Here is a 19586-nt window from a genome sequence, read left to right as displayed (position 1 = left end):
CAAAAAGAGCTCCAGCAGTGCGCGGATGGGATACTAGGTGCTGATCGCTGTATGGGGAGACAAACTGTTGTACCTGCTCCGTTACAGAACACGAATGCCAAAGCGTTTGAATTAAAACTGCAGGATACACAGCGCTGCGGTGACAAGCGTAACGGGAAGCCAGAGACTCAATGGACGCTCATGAAGGGAGGGAGGGGTACTGAGGACTCCTGCATCCACAGTCCACAGCAGTCTCTGAAAAATTTCCATTCTTGGCTGAGCTCAAATGTCTGTAGTTCAACACAGTGTCTGGCGTGGTTCAGGGAACAGCTCCTCAGTTTATTCCCCCCTCCACCAAGTGAAAAAAAGGAAAGATTGCTGTGCATGCGTTTGCTCAATGCACTCTACGAAAAAGAGCGCCAAAGGTTTCGCTGCCTTCACAAAGGGAGGGGTGAGGCTGTACCCAGCACCACTCGGGCAATGTTTTCTGCCCCATCAGGCACTGTGCTCTCACACGGAGTGGGAACTATGGATATGCTGAGGAACAGCTACCCACAGTTGCACCGTCCTTAAATCAATAGTAGCCTTGGACCAGGACGCAAGCAATCGAATTTTGTGATTGCACTGTGGCGCGCAAACCCAATTTTATAACATCGTTTTTAATATCGGTTTAAACTACTTCGAATTAATCGTTGCAGTGTAGACGTAGCCAAGAAACGAGACTTACTTTATCCTGTGCTCTCCTTCATATGGGGAAGGTCTGGAGTGAAATCTTGACCACTGAAGACAGAAGTTTTGCCAATTACTTCAGTGGGGCCAGGATTCACCCTTGGTCTTAAAGTGGTCTAGGTCAGACTGACATACTCCCCACCCATTCTCTGATAGTCCACTTTGGAATTCGAAACTTCCTTAGTTGAGCCCCACCACATGTCCCTCCTGGTTAGCTCCCCGAAAACCCTGCATTAGGTTAGCAGTTGTCGCAGAGAGCTTTAACTCTTTCCCTGCCCCACACAGGATGGGATCTATGCCCTCCATTACACTTGTGTCTGTATTATTGCCTGGTGTTTCCTTTTATTGTCTCTGCATGGTAAGGGACTCAGAAGAAAGCATATACTGGTACCAACTTCATCCCAGCTGCAGGAAACCTTTATGCAAATCTAAAAGAAGCCACAAAGGGATTGCTGTGAGTAACTCGTTCCTTTTCTTGCGAGAGATCAGATGGCTAGCTTTGGGCAACTGCTTTTGGTCTGCCCTCTCATGTGAGGAACGTTGTGTGTGTGTGTGTGTGTGTGTGTGTGTGTGTGTGTGTGTGTGTGTGTGTGTGTGTGTGTGTGTGTGGTGTGTGTGTGTGTGGTGTGTGTGTGTGTGTGTGTTTAGAAGGATACTGAATCGATATACTATGGTGTCTTCAATACGTTGACTACTATACCCAGCTCTGGCTCCATTTAATCAAACCTGCCTGATGCAGTGGGGTGGCTTACCCAGTGCCTGACTGAAACTGGCGACTGGATGTGGACCAGCTGGCTGAGGCTCAGTCTAAACAAGACCAAGGAAATACTGGTAGTTTGGGAAACGCAACAGGAAGAGATGGCAGAGATTATATCAGCATCCCTTAACGATAGGGTGCACCACTGATTTGTCTCTTAAGTTAGCAGTTTGGGAGTGTTCATAGATCCATTGCTGCTTAGGTATCTGACCTGAAGAAGAGCTCTGTATAAGCGCAAAAGCGTGTCTATTTCACCAACAGAAGTTGGTCCAATAAAAGATTATCTCACCCACCTTGTCCCTCTAATACCGTGGGACTGACATGGCTACAACACTGCAAACAGGTATTTATTATCACCTCTGGCACAAACAGTCTGGGTCTGTCTACACTTAAAACTCTACAGTGGCACAGCTACAGCATGGTTCTCCCATCACTGTAGTAACTCCACTTCTCCAAAAGGCAGTAGCTAGAATTTCATGCTGTCTACATGGGTACTTAGGTCAGTTAAGGGAAGAGGGGGATTTTTCACAATCCTGAGCAATGTAAGTGGGTCGATCTAATTTTCCAATGTAGACCAGCCCTAAATTTCATCTGGTCTTGGTGAGAAATGTATCATTCCTCTCAGATGGAGAAATGGTACTTTTGTCATCAAATAGAAGTGTGACAGGTATACCAATCCCACACTGGTCAACCAGGGAATAAGGAACTGCTCTGGGCTCAGCCAGCCCCACTCCTCCACACCTGTAGGAAGTGCACCAACCAGAGGCATTAAAAGGAAGGGTAGTAGCTCATTTGAGGGCAGACCAGGGAAGAGAGCAGACCTGCAACCATCAGCTCCAGCGGAGAAGAGCTGAGGGAAAGGCAGAATCTCTCTCTAAGACAACTGCCCTCTCTGAGGGAAAGAAGGACCTCCTACAGAGACAGCCTGAAAGGGAAGCATTCCCCTCTCTCACACAAACTCCAGACTTTGTTAATCACCTTTATTTTGTTTGGACCACCACAGCAGGGGAAAGCCCTATGATGTGGCCTAGGAGGGTGGGCCATACCGCAGGAAGAGGCAGTTGCCACCCAAGAGAGCTATCACACTACACACAGCTGCCAGAGGCTGCCTTGGGGTGTGCGGACATCCTTCATGCCACCTTAACCCAGATGGCAACTTTGGGACAATCACGGGAGGTGATGGAAAGTGGCCCAGGGAGGGCAGCCTTATGCATCCCCCGGCTGTCAGAGCACTGATAGCCTTCAAAAGGGCCCTGGGTCAGAACCCCTAGCAACACCCCCCACCACCCCATGGAAGTCATGGGCCTAAGCCCTGACCATTAGGCAATGCTACCCTACCAATTAACCACTGAGCGAGGACCCTCACAAGAGGTGAAACTCAGACTCCTGACCTTCCTTCCCCCATCTAACCACACTACACCCCTCAAGAGAATCCTGAGAAATTAAACGAGGCTTGAAGCATATCTTAAACATAAACTAATCAGCACTTTGTTAGACAAGTGGGGGCAGTGACTTACACAGTCAAAGGTTGTTAGCTCACATCCCTCCTACAACTGCAATGACAGTGTCATCATACAGGAGAGATGCATTTTCTGAAGTAGTTTAGGGTTTTACAGGTCAAAGCCAACATCTTAAACTTCACCCAGAAACAAACTGGAAGCCAGTGTTTTCTATGTGAAGTGCTACTTAGTAATGATCTGACCCGACATGCCTTGAAGTCAAGGGAATTAGATTTTAATGGAGGCCAGATCAGGTCTTGTGTCAATAGCCTCATTCTTGGAGCAACTTGAGCTATGTAATGATCTGGGCTATAGCCCATGAATCCAGGTCGCTACTGAATGAGCAAGGGTAGTGATTTAGGAGTGGGTGCTGTTTAGGGCAGTTGATTGCAGATTTTTAAAATTTCATCCTTGGGGTCGGTATATTTTGCTGTTGGCAAAAGTGCGTAGAGCCGGGGGGGAAAGATGCTTGGAAGAGAGCTAAATACAGAAAATAAACGTACCATCCTAAATTAGCTGCAGCATGTAAACGTGCAACTGCTTTTGCTGACAACCTTCCCAAAGTGTATGGTAACAACTATATTTGTGGGAATTATCCTCTCTGTTTTTTCTGTTGCTTGGCCAAGGGGTGTTTTTGGACTGCCTTTACAGTCACTTTATCTAACGGACATATGCATATAGCATCTGCCTTTTGCCCCATTGCTCCTCTTGAGGTTGTCCAGTTAATGTTTAATTATATAGGGATGCAACAGCAGCGATAGTAACAATACAGCATGTTGTTTTGGTAGCCAACGAAAAGCAGTGATGTAATTTTGCCAGGTACCAGTTGTTGAAAGATCCCCGCAATTCATTTTCTTTGGCCTGAGAAAATGCCTGGCGGTAGAAGACTTAAAAAGCTTAATCTGTTTAGTTTATCAAAATGAAGTATAAGAGGTGACTTGATTACCATGTACCTTCACAGGGAGAAAATATCAGGAACTAAAGGGCTCTTTAATCTAGTGAGAACGACATAATGAGAATCAATGGTTGTAGTTTAAAGGCACACAAAAATCAAATTAGAAATAAGGCATACATTTTTACAGTGTTAATGGTGGTTAACCATTGGCACAAACTACCAAGGGAGATGATGGATTCTCCATCTCTTGATGTCTTTAGCTCACAACTGGATGCCTTTCTGATAAAAATACATTAGTCAAACAAGTTATTGAGCTCTATTCAGGGCTAGACCCCTGCACAGACGAAAAATTTGTATCCACATCTGATCTGTGATCCACAGCCATGGTCTGTGGATATCTGCGATATAAAGCAGATAACTGCAGATTTGCAGAGCTCTATTGATGGCTTGTATTAAGCAGTAGAGAAGACTAGGTGATCTAAAGGTCACTTTTGGTCACTTAAAATCTATGAATCTGAAAAATATTTTAAATGATCTTTTGTGCTTACTCCTTATAATAAAATCTATTGCAAGTTTGAAACTTCAGTTTCCCCACCATTACCCATTATGGGTGTATTGTAATAGTTTGTTATTGTAGGAGCATGAACATCTGCATGTTTTTAAATTGCAGCAAGGGAGGTTTAGGTTGGTCATTAGGAAAAACTTGCCTAGTGAGGTTGTGGAATCTCCATCACAGGAGACTTTTAAGAGTAGGTTAGACAAACACCTGTCTGGGATGGTCTAGACCAGACGTGGGCAAACTACGGCAAACTTCCATCCTGCCCAGCCTGAGCTCCTGGCTGGGAAGCCTAGTCCCCGGCCCCTTCCCTGCTGTCCCCTCTCCCCCGCAGCCACACCACTGTGCGGGCTGTGCTCTGGCCCGCCGCTTCCACTGGGCAGCATGGGGATGGCAGCTGGCTCTGGCCAGGTATCGTGGCTGTGAAGTCCTGCTGCTGGTAAGGGGGTGGGGAGCAGGGGGCTCTGGGGGGCAGTCAGGGAAGAGGGGGTGGTTGGATGGGGTGGAGGTTCTGTGGGAGGGCGGTCAGGGGATGGGGAACAGGGAGGGTTGGGAGTGGGAGTCCTGGGGGGCCTGTCGGGGGTCGGGGATGTGGCTAGGGGTCGTGAGGGCAGTCAGGGGACAGGGAGTGGGGGGGTTGGATAAGGGGGTGTGATCTTCGGGAAGTGGGTGGTCACGGGACGTGGAGCAGAGGGTGGTTGGATAGGGGGTGGGAGTCCCGTGGGGCTGTCATGGGGTGGGGGTATGGATAGGGGGAGGGGCAGTCAGGGGACAGGGAGGTTGGATAGGGGGCAGGGGTCCTGGGAGAGGGCAGTCAGGGGACAAGACCAGTGGGGGTTGGATGGGTTGAGGTTTCTGAACAGGGCAGTCAGGGGCAGGAGGTGAGAGGGGGCAGATAGGGGGCGGTGGTCAGCCTGTTTGGGGAGGCACAGCCTTTCCTACCCAGCCCTCCATACAGTTGGCCAACCCCAAGGTGGCCCTCAGGCCAAAAAGTTCTAGACAATACTTAGTCCTGGTCTAGACAATACTTAGCCCTGTCATGAATGCAGGGGACTGGACTAGATGACCTCTCGAGGTCCCTTCAGGTTCTATGATTCTATGTGGAAACGCTGCAGAGTCCGGCTCATTCTGTAGATTTTTGCAGAATACAAAGTCCCTTTACAAAATGTGATGGGAGCTTTGAGAATGAAAACTGATGGCCCATGGCCTTGTTGAGCTTACAGTTAAAAAAAAAAAAAAATTGAATCCATAGCAATGTGAGCTTCTCACTGATCTGAATAATTCTCTGCTCTCTGTTTAACAAACAATTAATTAAACCTCACAGCAACTCTGTTAGGAAAGTATTATTCTACCTGCCAGATAGGTGGATAAACTGACAGCAATATTATATTGACCCTTAAACCCCTAAATCATGGGTTCAAATCCAACCCAAATCCATGGAGGCTGAAGATCATTATTATATGAAGGCTCTTTGGTAGCCTTAATCCTGTTCTCAGTGAAGAGATCATATTACACAGAAAGTGATTGCAAATGGCAAAAATCTGGCTACCAGCTTCCAACATAGGCCAGGCCTGAATGGACGTGCAGACTGAACTACTCTTCCTAGTCACGGGAGTAGTTGCTCCTATGCAGGGTAGTGCAGGGGTGGAATGATATCAGGAAGCATGTGCTGCTGCTGTTGATATTGTGACTGTTCTGTGGATAAACAGAATTGTTAACTCTCTAGAGCTTTCAGGCTGGCACCATTCACAAGCACAAAATTTACCTAGGGGGATGAGCACCCAGTGGCACAAACTTCAGGAGTCAGAATTGCCACACTATTCTACTACAGTGAGTGAAGTTGGTTATGGAGAGGGAGGCTCTGTATGCACCAGGGATGGACTTCATGCAGACTCTGCACAGTCCCACAGGGGAGTTGGAGACAGACCAGGGAAGGGGATGGATTTCTTCCCCGAACCCTATGCATAGTTTCCCCATACAAAGGCTGTTTCTACAGTTATAATGGAGGGAGTTTGTAGATAGCAATAAATATGTCTTTGACCTATGGGCAATCACAGACCTCAGTGAAGCTGATGAGCATGTTAGCTGCCTTTCATTCAGCCTAAATGGAGCAATTAAGTGCTGCCTGATTTAGTGATTGCTGAAACAAAAAAATCCACTGCTCAAGTCACAGAACAGCATGGTATGGTTGCAGTAGAAGCTGAGCCTTAAGGTCAATGGCTTGAACTGAGAGCAAATGCAGAGACTGAGAACAGATTGGATTGTAGCTGCATGTCTCTGTGTGTCAGAAGGAGACAGCCAAAAGAAGAAAAGCAGCCAGGAGACCACCATAGAAACACTAGTGAGCCCTGAGAGGAAGCCGAGAGAGAGCTTCTTTTGAGCCGAATTGGAACTAGGAGCAAGGAAAATAGCTGCTGTCTCTTCCTACCACATTCAGGAAACAGGACTGTGTATATATTCTCTATAAATACAGTAACTCCTCTCTCAATGTTGTAGTTATGTTCCTGAAAAACACGATTTTAAGTGAAACGATGTTAAGTGAATCCAATTCCCCATAAGAATTAATGTAAATAGTGGGGTTAGGTTCCAGGGCAGCTTCCCCTACTCTGCAAGCACCAGAGGCAGAGGGTTCAACCTTCAGCTCGCCCACTCCATTCCTTTCTCAAAGCCCCCACCCTTGACTCGTCTCTTCTCCCTGCCACCTCCTCCCCCTTTACTTCGCTCGCTGCATCCTAGCTCCTCTCCCCTCTGTCCCCTCCCTTCTAAACGCTGCAAGCCAGCTGATTGCTGAGTAGGGGAGGGAGAAGGGAGGCACACCAAGTCCTCTCACCTCCCCACTCCCTTCTGCCCGAGACAATCAGCTGGCTTGCTGCGTTTGGGAGGCAGGGGAGGAGGGGGAGCCTGTGCGCTGAGTCTTCGCTCTTCCTCCCTCCCTCCTGCCTCCAGCCAGCTGATTGCTGTTGGCAGGAGGCAGGGGAGGCGCGCCGAGTCCTCGCTTCTTCCCCCTGCCTCCTGCTTCCAAAACGCCGCAAGCCAGCAGATTGCTGCCAGCAGGAGGCGGGGGGAGGAGGGGGCAGGAGCTGATCCGCAGAGTCTGCCGGTGGGTGGGAGGCATTGTGGGAAGAGGGGGCCGTAGAGAGGCTGCCAGCTGTGGAGAAAGCCGGCAGCCAAACATCATAAGAGTGGAGCATTGCACAACTTTAAATGAGCATGTTCCCTAACTGATTGGCAATGTAACAATGAAACAACGTTAAGCAGGACAACTTTAAGTGAGGAGTTACTGTAAACAGAATTACACCCAAGAAATGACTATAATCAGTTTAAGTACCTAAAGGAAACAACCCATCAAGCTCTGAAGATGGACTGACCGCTTAGGCCAAAAAAAGGAAATGTTATTTTGGTTCTCTGCACAGCAGGAGAGGTCAGAGGGTGGGCAGAAGGTGCATTAAAAGGGAATAGACTTAAAGGGTGCCATAAAACATTTAACCGGTTGCACGCTACTGGATGTATGTGGAACAAAGCATTCAGCAAGCGGTGCCTCATGTCACAGCTATGACACTTTGAAATGCTACTGAAATATTGCCACTTCACGCAGCAGCTCACAGGACTAGGCCCATTTCATGGCTATGCCTGTATTGCTGTTCCCAGAATAACTCTTCCAAAGACAAGATGCTGAAGTGCAACTATTATGTATCACACTGGGTGTGCAACTGTTTGGGAGGTCTAGCAGGTATTTCTTCAAAAGAGGAATTTTTTTAAGTTAAAAAATTCCTAAAATTAAAAGTAAACCACATGCTATTTTTCCACTGGGGGGTGGGAGGGTAGAAAGGCAGGGGTCAGGCTGGGAGAGAAATAGCTTGTGTCATTAATTCAATGTATAATACATAGTAGAGAAAGTGATTTAAAAACCCTTCTCAAAACCATATGTACTCAAAAGATATGAAATCCTCCACTTAAAAGATCTCATTTTAAAAATAATGTTGAGGTTATTTTAGTTGAAACTGCTACACTTGTTCTCACAATAATCAAAACCTGTTACCTTGGTCCTTGCAATATCTCTGACTCACAGATAATGATGAAAGTGTCTCTCACATACATCAGTTGTTTTTTTAAGATGCGTAAATCATGAACTTTCAGTGCAACTTCATCTTGAACATTGCCTTTAAAAAAAGCCAAGTTAGTGATTAACTTTTAAAATACAGTATTCTATCTTCTGGTAATGCATGGAAATTACAGACCACCCATCAAGAAATATGTGAACCTAGTTTCTTTCATTGTATGGTAAATTTACAACAGACTTCTATCAAAAACTATACTGAGTTTGTCTGGCAAAATACTGTAAACTCATCTCCAGTGGATGCTAGTCAAACTGTGTCACAAAGATTTCAAGTGAAGCAATGTTGATTTGAACATCTCTGTGACTAAGCTACCTCCCATTATTTTTTCTTTGCTTTGGCACCATTCGTCAAGCAACACTTCTCCATTTGGAGGGATTTTTTTGAAACAGGTGTCTTGGTAATTGTGTGCAAGGAATGTATTTTCTGTGTTAAAGGGTTCTGAACATCTCACTGCATCTTATATACTAGAAATCAACTGAAAGTCAAATTCATCCGCTAACTTCAGTGGAATTGAGGCTGTAACTGACAGTCTTTGTACAAGGCAGTTTGTCTTAAAGGTGCACAAAGCTTCTGGTGGATATGAATGTGTAATAAGGATATGGGCCCCATTGAATCCTCCCTGTGCAAATATGATAAACACCCAGCAAATACAGGAGAGATGAATATGACAAACAGGAGTGAAGGCTCAATGACATCATTCCACTGAAGTGTAAGCCACTTTCACAAGGGCTCTGTGTAGTTGTATAGCTCTGTACAGATTTAACACCAGTATTTCATATGCTCCTTTGACCTTGGTGTGGCTACAATTTAGGTCTAAGCAGAGAATTATATGAGCAGTAAACATGAATTATTTTTAATATCAGTGCTGGCATTAACTGAGGCATCATCAATATAATTAATAATGGAAAAATTGCGTATTACTGACAATAGGTGTTAAGAGTCTCATTCAGTATTACTACAAAGGATAACTTTGCAGGACACAAGAGAAGTGTAAACTAAACCGTTAACTGTAGATAAACATGGACATTGAAAAATCTCCCAGGAACCAAAAAACTATTCTTAACATCAAAACAGCATCTGGCCAACCACACATCAAGCAACCTCCTTCAAATTCTCTTAAAACTCACTTCTTCCAGTTAATCTTTGGTGCCAAATTTTTCAAAATGACCTCCAAGAGTTTGGCTAGGAAGACAGAAAGTTGGACTGAGACTCCCAGTCTCTCCCCTTTTCAGGGCTCTCCATGCTACTGGTATGTCTACACCAGGGTGCTGGAGCAATTTGTACATTGGGGGTGCTGAGAGCCATTGAACCAAACGGTAAACTCTATAGGAGATGGAAAGCACTTCAAGCCAGGGAGTGGGGCAGCTCCCCCAGCACTCCTAGTTCCAGCACCTATGGTCTGGACCATATTATGTCTCTCTCTCTCTCTCTCAATTAGATTACAAGGGCTTTTGAGCCAAGGCAGGGGCCCATTCTTCCCCTATGTTGGTAAAGCACTATTTACTCTTATGGAATATATAATAATGGTTCTGATTCTGCTATCTTTCTGCACTGAGTAGTACCTTGCTATCAGAGTAGTCCCAGTGAGCTTATCAGAGCTGTTTGTACAGCAAGGCACTACTCAGGCTGCGTAAGGGTGACAGAATGCAGCCCTATATTGGAGAATAAATACCAAACCTGAGCCTTTCTTCTTACTGTCACTGAGGCTGTCTTTTGTGTTTTTCCAGCTGTAGACCTTATTCTAAAAAGTTAAACAAAACATAATGTTTTAAATATTGTCCTGGAGAGAATGCAACTGATGCTGCACACAAGAGCAAATACAAGGAAAATATAATATTCCACAAACCGTCCTCTGTTTATTTTTATTTTTTAAATAATACTTTAATGATCTGCTGTTTGCAAGCCGCTTCACTGCCTTCACCTTGCATTCTGGGTGATTTGCACTGTGTGTACCTTGAAAAAGGTCTCAGACTTGGCAGATGTCTCAACTTCAGAAGGACTCAAACTAGTCAAACATCTGGCATCTGTGTTTGCTACAGCCACAGTGAGTTGGCTTATCTGGGCTAAGTAGCGCAGGGTGTACATTGTACACATGAGGCCAGAGAGGACCTATAGGAGCGGGTTACCATGGCTGAGTTTTGCACTGACGTCAATCCCAACAGGAAGAAAGCTCTTGAGTTTTAATCCTGGCTCTGCTGCTGACCATGTTGCCTTAGATAAATCATGGGCCTAGATATTTTTAAACTGTCTTTTAATTGTGGATGAATATCCACAGCTCCAAATAAGGCCAAAGGGAGCTGCTGGTTCACAGTATCTCTGAAAGCCCAGGCCCTGTGTGTATAAATGTTAGGGACCCAAAAACGGAGGCACCCGGAATTAGAAGCTACTATTTTCAAGAGTTTTAACGTCTGTAAAATGGAAAGAATAACTATTATCTTGCCTAATTCACCAAGACATTGTGAGAATTCATTAGCTATTGTTTTTCCAGTACTTTGGAAATAGAAAGTGGCAGATAAGTGCTTAGAATGAGAAGCTAAACACACTCTTTTCCTTTTTAGGTCGCCACTGTGAAGTCCATCAGATGACTGGAAACTACATGTGGGACCCAAGTACAAATACGTCTTTTGACATTGGTGTGAATAAAGAGAGCCTGTTACCTCTTTGGTGGAATGGATCGGAGCCTTTGTGGGTCACCATGACGAAAGCAAAGAAGAAAGTTAATATGTATTACTGGCCTGGTTAGTATCTCTAAATGCAGTTCCTCAAAACCACCATCTAATGTTGCATCTTTAAAAATTATGGACAGCTATGTAGGATGATTCTTGAATACCTTGCAGATATGAAATGGAAACAACAATTGCAAGCAGGTTTTTTAACACTCACACATGGCAACTATTTAATTTTTTAAAATTTTTGATTAAAATATGCACATGCTAAAGATTATATTAAAGTAACTATTAATGCTTTAGCTTACGAAAACAACAGGAAATAACTGAACCTTTACTTTTAATAGGAAATTCTCAGTCTGCCTAGGAAACACATATGCTGTATAGAGTAAGAACAGGCACTTTTCATTACCTCCCAGCATTGACACTCTGGTTACCTTTTCCAGACCTGAAGAAGAGCCCTCAAAAGCTTGTCCCTTCCCCCAACAGAAGTTGGCCCGATAAAAGATATTACCTCCCCCATCTTGTGTCCCTCATATACTGGGACCAATATAGCTACAACACCACTGCAAACATCATCTCTATCAGATGGAAATGTTACATATATGCACTATGGGCAAGTTACAAATACACACATGCAAGGCACTTAACTTTTCACTTCTTGACTTTTTATCATTTTAACACCGTAGTCCATACATATATATATATACATATAATTTACTAGAAGATCACACATCAGAATTGGAAATCTCCAATATGGGTGGGCACAGCAGGAGAAGCTGACTCTCTTGTTCAGGCTCACTGCCACCCATCACACCACACATGTGCCCAGTCACGTCCTCCTAGCACAATGCTGCATAACAACATTTGAGAGAAAGGACAACACTTCACAGGAACAGATAGAAATGGCAACACAAGATGGTTTATATTCCACACGCTGACAGTCAGAGAAATTAGCCAAACAACTGCTATGTTACTGAGCAAAGCAGGAAACTTTGTATTGAAACATTGCTCCATGGGCCCAGTTACACAAATATTTACACTGTTTAAACACCTTTCGCCCCCCCCCCCACCTCTCCCCTCTTGAGGACTCCTGACCAATGTAACAGCACAATACATATGATAACAAACTTAAACAAAGCCTTTGTTTAAATTTGTTAGCATATGTTTTGCGCTGTTAAAGCCATATAAAGAATGAATGTCCTCCCTAGCTGTGTTCTGCTCCTTTAAGGAGCAGAGTGCTGGTCTCACAAACCCCCACCCTCGCAGGGAACAGGGGTGGCGGGGGCTAGCCCCAAGTCTTTCCGCTACCCCATACCTGCTAAAAATCTCTTGCCGGTACTGTATATTGGAGGGTACCGCCCTACTTGCACCCCGATCATCTGAGTCAGATACCAAAGAAAGTTGATTTTCTTTTTTGGTGGTTTGGGTTCTGGAGTTTTTGCATTGGAGTGTTACTCTTCTAAGACTTCTGAAAGCATGCTCCACACCTCGTCCCTCTCAGATTTTGGATGACACTTCAGATTCTTAAACCTTGGGTCAAGTGCTATAGCTATTTTTTAGAAATCTCACATTTGTACCTTCTTTGCATTTTGTCAAATCTGCTGTGAAGGTGTTCTTAAATTAACAGGTCATAATCCAAAACTGCTATAACATGAAATATGTGGCAGAATGTGGGTATACCGAACAGGAGACATACAATTCTCGCCCCAGGACTTCAGTCAGAAATTTAATTAAAAAATTATTTTTTTAATGAGCATCATCAACATGGAAGCATGTCCTCTGGAATGGTGGCCGAAGCATGGAAGGGGCATACAAATATTAAATATTAGCACATCTGGCACATAAATACCTTGCAACGCTGGCTACAAAAGTACCATGTGAACTCCTGTTCACACTTTTAGATGACATTGTAAATAAAAAACTGGCAGCAGTATCTCCCGTAAATGTAAACAAACTTGTTTGTCTTAGTGCTTGGCTGAACAAGAAGTGGGTCCGAGTGGACTTGTAGGCGCTAAAGTTTTCCATTGCTTTGTTTTGTAGTGCAGTTATGTAACAAAAAAAAACTACATTTGTAAATTACACTTTCATGATAAAGAGATTGCACTACAGCACTTGTATGAGGTGAATTGAAAAATACTATTTCTTTTGTTTATCATGTTTACAGTGCAAATATTTGTAATAAAAAATAATATGAAGTGAGCACAGAACACTTTGTATTCTGTATTGTAAATGAAATCAATATATTGGAAAATGTAGAAAAACATCCCAAACTATTTAATAAATTTCAATTGGAATTCTATTGTTTAACAGCATGATTAAATTTTGTTAATCGTGATTAATTTTGTTGAGTTAATTGCATGAGTTAACTGCGATTAATCAACAGCCCTATTTAAAAGGTACAATTTTCTATTCATTTCTACAAGATTTTTCCATAAGGGAATTATCTAGAAATAGGGGAAGAAAGAAGGGCTGGGACAGACAGATACAGAAAGGCAGCAAAGCAGAAGTGATGGTTTAAAACTACTAAAGGTGCATGTTCCATAGAGTTTACACACTCAGGATTATGTCACCTCCCAACATTTGATTTTTGTTAGGGTATAGTATGGGGCAACTTTGCTTAGCAGTGGATAGTGGATCTTGGAAATTTGTTGCAGGTTCTGATCAGGAAAAATTTGGGATGCTGTAACAGTCACAGAGAGGTAGGCCAGATTCATGGTGCTGGGAGATACAATTTGCCTTCTGATCAATAATAAAGACTAATCCAAACAGACATTCATATACAAAACAAGTGTCATCTAGCTAACAAGCAGGACTACACTTTCCTCATAAGAATCAGACCGTTATAAGACATGAATTTTGGGTCTAAAACATGGAAATATGAAAGGGAGGATGCTGAAGTTACGTATGAAGCTCAGTGTTCAAGAGAAGCTAATCTAAAAAGTTAGTAATTAAGAACATAGAAAGCAGGAAAGTCCTCTGTTGTGAATAATCATTTATCACTTAATCTGTGAGGATGCAAAATATAAGAAAGCTAAAATGCAGGCAGAGTTTATTTGAGTGGAAACATAAAAGCAGAAGTATCCCCACCAATAGGACTCATAATTGCTGTCTGCGTTAAAATATCAGTCTTCTAAGCATTTGGTTTTATGGAACATTTGCTTCTTCCTAATCACTACACAAAGAGGCCTGTTTCAGGGATGAGTAAACACAATTTATTAAGCAGTTTCCGTTCTCCCAGTCTTTACCCATGGGCGAAATATCATTTATCCTTTAAATGATTTGCTGCTAAGTAATGTGCAGCAAATTGTACTGTATCTGAAGTGAAATGTATGGCCCTATGTACCCACTAATTCACTTTGAAGCACTGATGTTCCAGTGGACCATGGCGCTTCAGAGGATTGCTACTGTATTTTAGCTGTAGCAGAAACACGGCAGTAAATGGATTAAAGTTCTTTCTTCTTTTCTCAGTGAGTTATGAGGTGGATTTTAACCAATAACCCTGTAGCTGCCCAATTTGTCAGGTTTGTTTTAAGTGAAGTATAGAGGCCTCTCTTTTAAATGCGATAAAAAGAAAAAACAAACCAAACCAAACCATTTTCCATTTAAACAAGATATTTTCCAGACCTTTGTGCAGGTCTGGAAAGTTTTCAGACCTTTGTGTTATGACACTTAATGTCCAACTGTTAAATCAATATTTAGAAATGCAAGTTAGAAATGGCAGAGGTTCAAGTTTCTGTGTCAAATAAAGGAAGATGCAGAATAGCATCTATAGCATTGTGAAAGGGGTCCTCGTTTCTGCCCGAATCCCAGAAGTTCAGTATTTTAAAACAGTAGGTCAGTGGTGTGGAAAATGGTGCAACAAAAATATCTGAAATTAGAGCTCTGCATACAAAGCAAAATTTCTTTTTCACAATCAGTTGAATTTTAAAACGTATTCACTTTACCTGGTTTTGCACATTTCTTATGTTTGCTTTCCATTGATGATAGAGTGAATAAGTTTACCAGCAATTATGATCATTGACACAGTGAATTTTAAGTAATTACTGAGTGTTCATAGCAAGAAAATTATGATTTTGTAAGAAGAAGCCTGATTTTAAATTATGTTCAAGAAAGAGGGAATAAAAACATATGTGACTTTGGTGTCTCATCTAAGCAGCCTGAATTTCAAATATTTAATACTCTCAATGAACTGCTCACATACAGACCAAGAAGTAGCACCAGAAATTATTTCTGTTTATAACTACCATATCATGGTGATCACTTGGCAGTCTAGAAACAGCTAAGACAGAAATCTGAGCAACTAAGTTACACACAGCCCAAGGAGGTTATTACTGTAAACAAAAAATTAGAAAATAACTCTGAAAAACTACATTTGAGAAAACTGCAACCTGTTTGAAGACAATATGTGAACAGAAAAAGAGACTAAATTAATCAACTGAATATATTTGTTATGCATAATTAGTCATCCTACCTGAAACACTCTGACTCAAAGTTGAGCCTGTTTGGATCTGTAATTCTAGATCAGGCCCATTACAGAGATAGGGCCAAACCACAAAATTCCAGTCTGGATTTGGATCCAGACTTCTCCTAAATGCAAGAGGCAAAGGAGAAGTTGGATCAGAAATTCCAGTTCAGGCCTATCTCTGCATAACACTAATAACACATGCCCAAACACAGGGAGATGCTATCCTCCATGATATTTGAGATCAGCTGCAGCCCAGTGCTCTTCTGCTAGTAGCTACTGGAGGCAAGAAGCTTTCAGTGAAGCACTGTTAGCTCTAGAATTCATTCTGTCCCTTGGTGAGCCAGAGTTCAAGTTAGTCAGCCTTCAGTGCATGAGATGAGACTCCCTTGTTTGATCAAGCGTTTGCCTGAGGTTGGGTTAGGTAATGGGTGTCTGGCATGGAAATTATGGGGGTTGTTCACTGTTGCTCTCAGTTACATGTATCATTCAGTGTTTTAATTATTATGTAAATATACTTAGTGGCTGTATTATGGGCCCAATATTTATGTATAAATTAAATCCAGTTACAAGTAGAATAGACAAAAATGGAGAAAAAGCTCTTGCTAATAAAGCTAAATGGATTCAGCCGTTAGCAGTCTCTACACTTCTGAGACAAGCCAAACTTTTAATTACTCTATTTAATATAGGCCAGCAGCCTTAAAACCACCACAATCTAAGTACACAGGACCAAACATCAGCAGGGACTTACTACAACAGCCGGGCAAATACTCATTTTTTTGGTTTATTGGCAATTTCAAAGAACTGGGAAAGAACAAAGTTCTGCTTAGATTTTTAGCATTTTTAGCAATTTTGAATCATTTACATTAAATTATAGGAAATTGTGAACCAAAAAAAGTAGTTTTGAACAGAAAAAAAATCAATGTTTCATTTACAAAATGTCTAACTAAAATGTGTCAGTGGGGTTTTTTTTATGGGGGGGTAGGGAGTGGGGGAGGTTCAAGAGGATTAATTTGGCAAAACTAACATGAACTTGTAAAACATTTTGGTGTCACTGATCTGCATTTTTTTTTTGCTGAAAAAATGCTTCAGTCAAAAAATTTTGTCCTGCTTTATTGGCTACCTAGACTTCCTAAAGCACATCTCTGTGCTACTGCTGTAGAAGACTAGTTAAAACAGAGATTGAATCTACAGCCTATCGTATGGATTATGCCATTCATCAATTCTAAATAAGTGTACCTATCATGAGACATATGGCCACGCCACACATGTACCTGGTTGATGGTCATATATTCAATTCCTATGGGTCAGTGAAGTGTTTGTAATTTCATGTGATAAATACACTATAGTGAGGAATGCACCAGAAATGCCTTAGATTAAGGCTAAATTTTTCAAGAGTGGTTGTTTAAAACTAGGCTTCTAAATTCATATTGAAGCATGTAAATAAGTTGCCTGATTTTCAAAATTTGAGCACTAACCAATATCAGTTGAGTTCAATGTGAGCTGCTAGGGGGTCAGCATTTCTCAGCTTCTTTACATATGCACTTAAATAAGGATTTAGGAGCTTAACTTTAGGCACTCACTTTTGGAAATCTTGGCCTGAGTAGGTAGATCACAATATGTCAATAAAGTATTAAATTCAGCATACTGATCTTGAAGTAATATCAGAATTATAAGACTGAAAGGCCCTCCAGAGGTGATCTAGTCTAGTCCCCTGCACTCATGGTAGGACTAAGTATTATCTAGACCATCTGTGACAGGTGTTTGTCTAACCTGCTCTTAAAAATCTTCAATGATGGAGATTCCACAACCTCCCTAGGCAGTTTATTCCAGTGCTTAACCACTCTGACAGTTAGGAAGTTTTTCCTACTGTGCAACCTAAACCACCCTTGCTGCAATTTAAGGCCATTGCTTCTTGTCCTATCCTCAGAGATCAAGGAGAACAATTTTCCTCCCTCTTCCTTGTAACAGCCTTTTATGTACTTGTATGTAATCCACAATGCCAAAGGATTCATCTCCCAGCTATGGAGAAGCATCAGTGTGCCAGTATAGCCTGCTTTTATTTGGATATTTTGTATTTTTCCTTGCAAACCAGCATTGTGAGTTGGTAATATGAGCTCAATCAGACTGAGATTTAGACAAATGGCTTTTTTTGAGAGTCCTATTAAGCAACTATCAGAGGGATAGCTGTGTTAGTCTGGATCTGTAAAAGCAGCAAAAAGTCCTGTGGCACCTTATGGACTAACAGACGTATTGGAGCATGAGCTTTCGTGGGTGAATACCCACTTCATAGGATGTATGTCATCCGACGAAGTGGGTATTCACCCACGAAAGCTCATGTTCCAATACATCTGTTAGTCTATAAGGTGCCACAGGACTCTTTGCTGCGTCTATTAAGCAACTGTGGGCTGGTCTACACTACGGGGGGAAATCGATCTTAGATACGCAACTTCAGCTACGTGAATAACGTAGCTGAAGTCGAATATCTAAGATCGGATTACTCACCCGTCCTCACCGCGCGGGATCGATGTCCGCGGCTCCCCCTGTCGATTCCGGAACTCCGTTGGGGTTGGTGGAGTTCCGGAATCGATATAAGCGCGCTCGGGGATCGATATATCGCGTCTAGATGAGACGCAATATATCGATCCCCGAGCAATCAATTTTACCCCGCCGATATGGCGGGTAGTCTAGACGTAGCCTGTGACTGTAGTCGCTGGAGAGGTCATGCTGATATTGCTCAACCAGGGCAAACGGAAATGAATAGGGCAGATGATCCCCAAACTGGTGGTTTATTCTATAATTAGATTTCAGCAATTTGCAGGGGTAATCCAGAATAGCTCTGGAGACCTCAGTCTTGTGACTTAGACTTTCGCTGATAAATTTTAAGTAGATCTGAGATAAAACAGGATCAGGCCCGACTTCCTTTATAGCTGAAACAAGTTGTGGTCACAGCAGGGCTTCCTTGGCTGAAGAATAGGTAATATATATTGTTGCTTTGAAGCTAATCCCTATTTCCTAGACATACACTGGTACCTAGTTGAATTCATTAGGCAATTAACCAAACAGTTCACAGGTAGTCTACTACAAATGTCAGAGAGGAATGAAGACAATATTATTACACCTCAAGTCTAATATAAATGATAATATCCTCTTTTGATCTTTGAATCAATAGAATACAGTAATGAAATAGTATAGACAGGAACAGAAGTTTAGCACTTATAAGATATTTAGCAGCTATAGGTTTACCTACAAGATACAGATAAACACAGACAAATACAATTAGTATCTATTCTTAATTCTCCAACAATACAGGCCTACATTTTCAAGGACTCTAGTCTATTTAAGATGGCTTTACTAACTGTCCATAAGAAATGGCCCTGTTTTAGCATTTCAATACTCTTCTAATATGTCCTGAAGGGTTGTTTTCAGGTCACATAGGTTGCTGGTTACTTAACCCTTGCTGGCTCAGCACCATAGCAACATAAACAGTGCTGTGCATAGGTGCCAACTCCGTGGGTTCTCTGGGGCTGGAGCACCCCTGGGAAAAAAATGGTGGGTGCTGAGCACCCACCGGCAGCCACTCTACCAGAATCTCCCCCCCCCGCCCAGCACTTCGTGCCTCTCCCTCCCTCCCAGCACCCACCACCTGCCACAGATCAACTGTTTCGGGGCATCAAGAGGCACTGGAGGGGAGGAGAGAGAAGGGAGGGCAGAGTGTCCTGGGGGAGGGGGCGGAACTGGGTGTGGAAAGGGAAAAGGCAGGGTAGGGGCGGAGCTGGAGTGGAAAAAAAGCAGGGAGGGGTGCAGCCTTGGAGGAATGGAGGGAGTGGGGGCAGGGCCTGACTGAAGTACCCCCCAGCAGATTAAAAACTCAGCACCCATGGTGTTGTGTAACCTTATTTCTTCCTACAACAGAATCCAG

General features: G+C 42.9%; 1 protein-coding gene across 1 annotated transcript in view; it reads left to right on the top strand.

Annotated features, from left to right (window-relative positions):
* ENPP6 (ectonucleotide pyrophosphatase/phosphodiesterase 6) overlaps window positions 1-19586 on the top strand; it is a 53105-nt gene that overhangs the window by 15137 nt on the left and 18382 nt on the right. Inside the window, exon 2 of the mRNA XM_032769324.2 lies at window positions 11092-11271. Within this exon, the coding sequence (XP_032625215.1) occupies window positions 11092-11271 (180 nt within the window). The remainder of the gene's footprint in view (window positions 1-11091; window positions 11272-19586) is intronic.

The sequence above is a fragment of the Chelonoidis abingdonii genome, chromosome 5 (genome assembly GCF_003597395.2).
Source record: "Chelonoidis abingdonii isolate Lonesome George chromosome 5, CheloAbing_2.0, whole genome shotgun sequence".
In the NCBI taxonomy this organism is placed as follows: domain Eukaryota; kingdom Metazoa; phylum Chordata; order Testudines; family Testudinidae; genus Chelonoidis; species Chelonoidis abingdonii.
This window is presented reverse-complemented; position numbering and strand designations above follow the sequence as displayed.